The sequence below is a fragment of the Juglans regia genome, chromosome 1 (assembly GCF_001411555.2).
Source record: "Juglans regia cultivar Chandler chromosome 1, Walnut 2.0, whole genome shotgun sequence".
Lineage (NCBI taxonomy): Eukaryota > Viridiplantae > Streptophyta > Magnoliopsida > Fagales > Juglandaceae > Juglans > Juglans regia.
In genome coordinates, this window is record NC_049901.1 from 41,904,302 (window position 1) to 41,913,176 (window position 8,875).

Consider the following 8,875-nt stretch of genomic DNA (forward strand, 5'->3'; position numbering starts at 1 on the left):
CTCCTCCCAATCTTGCATTTATGTTAAAGATGCATTCATCATGTTTAACCATAATTTCCATGTGTATCACGTCATCACAAAGAAATAAAAATAAAAGAAAATAAGCACATGATCATATGATAATCTGATAAGCACGTGAGTTTTAAGATTCTATATACAGGAATTGGGAGAGATACTCGAACCCCCGCAGTTTAGGGAGTTGAGTTTTTAAATTTAAAGTTTTGGGAGACTTTTCTATTCATCTCATAGTTTGGAGTAGAAAATTGCAATTTACCCTTAAAAGTAATAGAACAATATAGAAGGCTAATTATAATAGATCTATCTTATATTTACTCGTTCACATTTCAACCTCCCTGCATGGAGTAATTTCAAAGCAATGACTGTTGTGTTCGCATATCCTCACGAAAATATTGTTTTATGATGAGATAGGAACTTGTAGACGTATATGAGTAACTATATATTAGTTTATCTCTCCAGGTAGGCTATCTATCAGCTTCTATAAGATCAGTGGCTGATGCAAGGGTGGGTGACACAATTACACACTACAGCAGAAAGGCAGAAAAATCACTGCCTGGATATGAGGAAGCCACTCCTATGGTGTTCTGTGGCCTGTTTCCTGTTGATGCAGAACAGTATTGATCTATTGCTTGTTCTCATTGGTTTTCTAGTTCTAGAATGGATCTTTATGCTTCCGTATCTCTGGCATCATCCAATTTTATTCTTTTTGTTGCCAGGTTCCCTGAGTTACGTGATGCCCTCGAGAAACTGCAACTTAACGATGCTGCATTGAAGGTACAGTACATGACTAGTATGCCATATGAATGGGCAATTCTATTTTAAGTTTTTCAGCCATAAATGTATCTTATACTTGTATGAAAACTTATGTTGTGTTTTAATAGTCAAGCTTTGATGTGAAAGATTAGAATTTTCAACATTTTCTAATTTGTGCATGGTAAGAAATGGTTACCTCCAGTGTACTTGGGCTTTTGTAAATTCCTACGATCAATAAAATCTTATTTACCGATAAAAAGAAAAAGAAATGTGTAACTTGATAAGAAAAAGAAATGATTACCTGCTTAAAAAAACAACGAAAAAGAAAATTGTAAACATTGCTAAGCAGGTCTAAAAGAACTTATTATCTGAGTTATAATCTTAAAAAATATCATTTTTCTACTTGGAGTTAGGTGCTTGTCTTAGGCATAATGTGTTATAAGATGAAGAATTTGCTTCAGATGCTCCAAAAGATTTGCAACTTTTAGTCCCAAATTCTGTCCACATCAAAAAAGAAACAATCTTGAAATTTACATATGTGAATTTGCTCAGAATCTCTTGAAACCTTCAAAAGTTCAAAGAACTTGATTAGTAATCGGTTGGATGTCCCTTTAGAAGTTTTAAGATGGCATTTATTTATTTCAATCATTTCTATGTTTCAACAAAATTTCAATAAAGGTTTGGTTTGAAAAATGTGATTTTGTTAGAAGGATTGAAATAGGAGAGGACCTGAGATTCGTGCTTTGTTGAACAATGTGCTCTTTTGAAACTTTCTGTTTTAATTGAAAGGATTAAATCTTAAGTTCTAATTTGCACTTTCTTCGACTTGTTCTTAAGCTTTCTTGCCCTCTGAAAGAACAAATTTTAACTTTATCTTAAATCGTTTAATTATCAACAATGATACCCTATTCTTTATGAACAGGGTTTAGGTGGTTTTATTGTTTGATATGAAACCAAGGGCAGTCCCAAGGCATAAAACCTTACATAATTACCAAACTATTCATCCTAATTGTTTATTTCAAATTGCTTGAGTTTCTGGAACAAGTTGACTTCCTCGTGTACATTTGCTGTATCATTAAGGTGTGATACACCAAACGTTTGGCATCTGTAGAGAGTGAGCTGACATGGACAAACTAAAATAAATAACTGATTTTATTTTGCCTTTGTTTTTGGCAGTTTGAGCCGGAGACCTCAAGTGCGATGGGTTTTGGCTTTCGGTGTGGATTCTTGGGTCTTCTCCACATGGAAATAGTTCAGGTTTGCTTTATTTTTGATTGCCTCCTATTCTTTTATGGGGCCGTTGAAACATTCGGCTGTAAATCCTAGTTAGGTGTTTCTCTTGTATACATCCTATCTTGAGTACTTAGGCCATTCCTATTGTTTTCACTAATAAAGTTTCTGATTACTTGTAAAAAAACAACTGTTTTCTTCGGTACTTTAAACTACATCTGAGCTTTTCAAGTTTTGTATTTTCCCTTATATGATTTCTATATTCTACAGGAGAGGCTTGAGAGAGAATACAATTTGAGCCTGATAACAACAGCTCCAAGTGTTGTGTACAGAGTGCATTGTGTAAATGGTGATATTGTAATTCTGCTTGATCCTAAGCTCAATGCATTTTCTTTATCTACGTATTTCTAGAATATATGATGGATTCTAATGTCTTATTTCTTACTAAACAGTCATCTATGCATAGGGTCCAAACTCTTAAGGGGCACGGGGAACTCAAAATTTTGATCAAGTGGAAACATATAATTACCTTTTTCAAGATAACTCTATCAATGGTCAATATGACATACTTTTTTAGGATTTTAGCATGGGTGTCATGTTCTCCCACCGTAGCCTTTAACAATATATTCATGTGCCTTGGGGACGGAAATTCAGGAGCAATGAAATGGGGACATTTTTAGGAAGTGAGTTTAGTAAATTGGCATGAGTGACGTGTTTTCATTGCTTCATATTTCCTTTGGTATTAGAAAAATCTATTAGCAAGCCTTTTTTTACATGCACAACACCATTGAAGTGGGTCCCACAATGATGACAAAGTATTGGTGTTTTAACTTTTATATAACTATGATGGGTCCTACTACAAGTGGTGTGCTGACACACTAGGCTTGCAAGTAGCAAAACTCATTGTATTATACTGGTTTGTCTCATTTCTCAGACGGTTTCTCCTATCATATTAGATATTGTCTTTTGTGTTTGTACGTGAGTATTTGCCCGTTTCATTTTGTTATGGTTGCACTTCCATTGGCTGCTTTGTCACATTAAGATTCTTGTCCTTTATATTTAATTCTTCCCAACATGTTTGTCCATTTCAGAAAAAAAATCGTCACTTTTCCAAATTACCCCTTCAGCCTTTAAGTTTCCTTTCCATTTTCCATATTAATTTTGAAAAAATAAGGTTATATAGGCAAGTGTGGACAATTTAGTGGGATGAAATTCACTGTAATCTTCAATTTGTGTGTCTATGCTACAGATTTGTTACATTGTTCAAATGTATTATCTTTTGACTTTATCAATAACTGATATTCATACTGCTACTTTGCACCTTTTCTTTAATCTGATCTATATTTTTTTAATGGTTTTGATTATTTTTTATCCTGTATATGCAATAGATCTCTCTCTCTCTCTCTCTCTCATAAATAGATGTCATGTTGATCTCATTTCAATGTTCAATCTTGACATTCTTGAAGGTTGAGTGCTCGAATCCGTCTTTACTTCCTGAACCTGGAAAAAGGAGGTCGATTGAGGAGCCAGTTGTTAAGGTTCTTTCTTGTAACTTGAAATACTCACTGCTTCAACAAAGTGCTAAATTAATGAAGACAAAACAACTTTTTGGCCTTGCAAAACTATATGTTATTTCACTTTAAATAATGCTTACAGATTGAGCTGCTTACGCCGAAAGACTATATTGGTCCACTTATGGAGCTGGCTCAAGACAGAAGGGGGGAGTTTAAAGAAATGAAATACATTACTGAGAATAGAGCATCACTCACCTATGAATTACCTCTAGCAGAGGTGACATTTTAGTCGTATTGGCTTGATCAACTCCCTCGTAGATCTCTGTTAAGCTAATGCTCGCTTTTCTGGTACTGCCCTGTTTCATTTTATTCTGTTTTTTTTAACCTAAATTGTTTCCGATCTTTATATGACAGATGGTAGGCGATTTCTTTGACCAGCTGAAGTCCAGAAGTAAGGGATATGCTAGCATGGAATATTCATTTATTGGGTAAATACATGTAATTTTTGTCAGCTAATTATACTTCCTGTGTACTTGGGCTTCGCCTATTACATTGTGTTTAATAAAATTTTTTAACTTATCAAAAAAAAATTTGTCAGCTAATAAATTCATATGGAACGTAAGCTTCTTGATGATCTTTTATGATCTTATGTGGACTTAACGTAGGATCTAAAATAATTGGTTTAAACTTATGCAATAGTTTGGTTGATGAAATTATAGAGCTGAAACATTGTTCGTGAATTTTTTCTGTATTAAGGTAGCAATTATCTTTCCTTTTTCTTTCTTTCTTTCTCCTCCTCCCACATCCCTCCAGTGGTAGGTTGGGGAATTGGATGTTTGAAAATTATGATCTTCCTGTTCAAACTGAGAATAAACTCTTTTGACAGGATTCAGACGAAATTCCATTGGTTCACCAGTGATGGAGAACCATTTTAACTTTTCTTTCCTCTGTTGCTTGCTATATACTAGTATCAAATTAGATAAAATTTGCATTTCATACATGATACATTATCATGTAACCAGATGCAGCATCCTTTTTGAGATGGACCAGTTTACAGCATTTATTCAACAGTAATGGACCAATGGTCATTTAGTGCAATCCATTTATTCAACAGCTTCTCAAAATTTTCACATGAGAGGATGCCAAAGGTTTTCTTTTTCTTTTTTCTTTTAAAGAGGTTGCCAGAGGTTTGCATTTTATACATGATAAATTATCGTGTAACCAGATACAGCATTTGTTTTTAGATGGACCAGTTTACAGCATTCATTCAACAATAATGGTCATTTAGTGCAATCCATTTATCCAACAGCCCTTCAAATTTTCATATGAGAGGATGCCACCATTGATTATAGTAGGATACCGGTAGCATGTTTGTGATGGTACTTTTTGTTTTGTGAAATGAATCATATTTTTTTTTTTTTTTTTTATGTTCTAAGAATCAAGCATTCTCTCATTTCACTTTTCTGGCTTAACTGGTGATGTTGATAAATGCTTTTTTTGGGCAATAACTTATCACTTCTTCACACTTATGATTTCCAGGTACAAGGAAAGTGAATTGTTAAAACTGGACATTCAGATTAATGGTGATACTGTAGAACCGTTGGCAACTATTGTGCACAGGGACAAGGTAATTCAAGTTTTGTTCAATTCATGGTCATTGTATGTTAGTCATGTTTATGTTTTTTGAAAAAAAAAATTGTTTGTGAGGCTGTGTTATTAATTAATTTATTCATATGTGATATTGTCTTGTCAGTTGTCAGACTCTAAATATTGACACCCATACAGCAAAGTGTCCAGCTCAGAATTTAGAGTCTTGACAACTTTTTTTTTGATTACGTACACAAAGGTGTTATGAAATAAATTCGAGCTGCTTTTTTTTTTTTCAGGCATATGCTGTGGGTAGAGCTTTGACTCAAAAGCTGAAAGAGCTTATACCAAGACAGATGTTTAAAGTGCCTATCCAAGTAAGATTCATATTCTTTTTATGTAGGATTTTAAGTTCTGCAAAGCTGCAGCATGCTAATATTCCTTTGAGTATTGCTACAAACCATACTCCCATCCCACTCTTATCGTACTATGTAAAATGTGGCACTCTTATCGTGCTTGGATCATCCTTTATTTTTTTAAAGAAGAAATTTAAAGGCTGATGGGAAATACCACCTCATCATGGTGGGATGAGGTGTACTGATAAGAAAAAGAGAGCGGGATGATGTGTGGTTTTTAGAATTTTCCTATTCCATTTTCTTCTGGACTAAAGTCCCCATCATTTTGACTGCTAAAATAAAACAACTCGATAACACAATTTAACCATAATTAATATTTGTGTGATAGAACTGTTGCCTTTGTAAACTGACCTGTCTAGTTATGCTAACTTGGTTTTAGCAATTGCGTAATATTTCCATGACAGGCATGCATAGGTGCGAAAGTTATTGCTAGCGAATCTTTATCGGCAATTAGGAAGGATGTTTTATCTAAATGCTATGGTAAGATGACAATCTTTGACTTTAAGAATGAGCAATTATCTAAGGATGTTTTATCTAAATGCTATGGTAAGATGACAATCTTTGACTTTAAGAATGAGCAATTATCTATAAAGCCTAAACGAGAAAGATTCTGTCCATATACTTGGTCATACTTATCTTGGGGAAGTAGATAAAACTTTTCTTCACGAGGCTTTTTTTTCCTGATAAGTAAGAATCTAAGATGATTTATTAATGAGTGAATTTAAGTACACAGGATATATACAATAGATACCCACAACTAGAAAGATCAAAGAGGTTAAAGAGGTACTGAAAGTTAAAGTAGGAAGAACATATACTGCAGACAACCAGAGATGAAGTGTTCTAAGAAAGATACTCTTAAGTTCCTCCTCAGTCTTCTTGCAATCCTTGAAGTGTCTTTCATTCCTCTCCTCTCCTTCAATATCCACCACATTAGACAGATGGGATCATTTTTTCCATAGAGCTTCACTTTGTTGGTTATCAAACCAACATTTCCAGCACAATTTAAAGTCCACCCGCTGTGGCATTACCCATTCCAGTCTCAGAAGGCTAAACTATTCTTCATGGCATATGTAGCTGTCAGATTTTTAATTCTGGGGAAACTCAAATTGACAAATTCTTTTTTCTCACCCTCATCTATTGGTGTGTATATGTAAGTATATATTGTCATGGAGGAGGACACATGTTATGCAACCTTTTTTCAAATAAATAAAAATTTTGGTTATAATTTTTCCATCTTTGTCCCTAGCATGACTGATGTTTATTACTTCATAATGTTGCTTTCTTTTTAATTCTCGTAGGTGGGGATATAACAAGGAAGAAGAAACTGCTTAAAAAACAGGTGCTGCACTTGCCAAACACATTTATTAATTCATATTTGTATTGATCTTGTGAGACATGAAAACATAGGATCCTTTTTTTTTTGGGAGAGGGTTTGAAAAGTTCAGATCTGGGGTAATCTGAGATCTTGAGAATGTCAATCTAGATTCTAGACCTACTAAATTGTGATTGACCTCCCAATTCCCCCTTGGTTGTGAGAGATCTGACTTCCAAACTTTAGGAATCTTTTTGGGAGGTTTGCCCGTGGTTTATTTCATCCCATGTGCATTGGTGTGTATTTGCTAGTCTCTTTAATGAATAAAGAATTCAGATGAAAAAGGTAATGAAAAGAATGGCAAGATAATGGAAAGAAAAGTTGCTTAATGTCTAATAGTAGGATCTGTTCTAAACTAGAAATGGTGTGGACTTGAGATATTTGATTTGACCTATATGACAGTGGATTATTCCTATAATATGAAGTCTCTGATTTAGAGTTGGTATTGGCCATAAGTGTTTTCTTACCTTTGTTGTTATCAGGCTGAAGGGAAGAAAAGAATGAAAGCAATTGGTAAAGTTGATGTACCTCAAGAAGCCTTCATGGCTGTGTTGAAACTTGAAAAGGAGGTACTATGATCAGATTTCTTTGTAGTTTGTAAAATTATATGAGAAGCTATAGCAATTTTTGCGTTTGTCTTAGTATAGTTGGGTTAGTTTAGATCCACATACTGATGGACTTCTTTTCATGATTATCATTTTGAAAAATGATACTCCCACCGAGAAAAGGTACCGAGAATGTGTACCGATTCACCAATAGTATTTTGTGTTTTTTTTTTTTTTTTTTTTAAACATTTGTATCTGTTTTTTAGTTATTTAAAAAAAACACACAAAACGTTATTCGGTACACATTATCGGTACCCTTTCTCGGTGGGAGTAGCAGGACCCTATCGACTATCATTATTCACTGATTTTGGCCATCTGTTCCTAACCTGTGAATAAATAGTTATACAAGAGCCATTCCCATTTGATCTTGCTGATTGAAGTTATTGAACTCTCTCTCTCTCTCTCTCTCTCTCTCTCTCTCTCTCTCAAAGAAAAAGGAAAATAATTTACGCATCTTTAGCCTCATCAAGAGACACTACCTAAAGCTCTTTTAGTTGATCCTCAGACATTGATTCCCTCAATGCAATTTATCAACTACTCTTTATGACGCTAATTGCTAAAACACTTGTGAATTATATTTATTTTTTAGTTTCTTGAATTTAGATATTTAATTTATGGCATATAAATAAATACAAGAGGGATTCAAGTTAAAAAAACTTCTTATTTTTTTAAAGTCCAACAGTTGAAAATATATATATATATATATATATATATATACTAGGTGAAAGCAACGTGCAATGCATGTTTACTTAATTTATATTTAATTATTTTTTTTTTGTTAAGAACTAATTTTTTTTATTGATAAAAACGTAATGTTTTTAGTTAATTAAATAACGATGTAATATTTATGTAATTTATAAATAATTACACTGTAATATTTTGCTTTCTACGACAAATCATAATCAATTTTTAGAAGGAATACTTTTGTAAATATTTTAATTTATTACTAATAAAATAATATTTATTACCATGAGTTGCAAATTTTCATTTATTAATTTAATTTATCTTTCTTTGTAAATTTTTTTAAAAAATATTATTTACAGAATCTTACTACTTCTCATTATGTTAATGAAGGAAATGATTGTTTCAACTGTTGGATATTGTTCTATACAAGCAAGATGAAATAAAGAAATAACAATTATTTCCTATGCTCAATTAAATAAATAATCAAATAATAAAATACTATGAAACTGGAATCTAACAAAAACATATTTCATTATTACATACAAAAATTGTTTTAGAAACTATTTGTCAAACTTAATTCCTCATTCCAAGCAACTACCAACTATTTCTCTACTAATTATTTTAAAAAATTTCTCTACTAATTTTTATTTTTTATTTGGACGTTATGATTTTTTAGTTTTTTTTTTTTAATTGTTG

At 32.8% G+C, this 8,875-nt stretch overlaps 1 protein-coding gene across 2 annotated transcripts in view; it reads left to right on the forward strand.

Moving 5' to 3' along the window:
* The window catches only part of LOC109007105 (translation factor GUF1 homolog, chloroplastic-like), a 32,708-nt gene extending 24,844 nt beyond the window's left edge, over positions 1 to 7,864 (forward strand). The window contains exons 11-22 of one of the 2 annotated variants that reach the window (XR_004801952.1): positions 478 to 632; positions 735 to 792; positions 1,948 to 2,028; positions 2,272 to 2,358; positions 3,468 to 3,539; positions 3,658 to 3,792; positions 3,930 to 4,003; positions 5,055 to 5,142; positions 5,402 to 5,479; positions 5,898 to 5,998; positions 6,817 to 6,857; positions 7,373 to 7,383. Coding sequence is in view for 1 of the 2 variants with exons in the window: in XM_035691977.1 (XP_035547870.1) it covers positions 478 to 632; positions 735 to 792; positions 1,948 to 2,028; positions 2,272 to 2,358; positions 3,468 to 3,539; positions 3,658 to 3,792; positions 3,930 to 4,003; positions 5,055 to 5,142; positions 5,402 to 5,479; positions 5,923 to 5,998; positions 6,817 to 6,857; positions 7,373 to 7,468 (1,041 nt within the window). In the remaining variant the exon portion in view is untranslated. Of the gene's footprint in view, positions 1 to 477; positions 633 to 734; positions 793 to 1,947; positions 2,029 to 2,271; positions 2,359 to 3,467; positions 3,540 to 3,657; positions 3,793 to 3,929; positions 4,004 to 5,054; positions 5,143 to 5,401; positions 5,480 to 5,897; positions 5,999 to 6,816; positions 6,858 to 7,372 lie in introns of both variants that reach the window. The other variant, XM_035691977.1, reaches the window with a different exon arrangement.
* Positions 7,865 to 8,875: the final 1,011 nt, after the last annotated feature.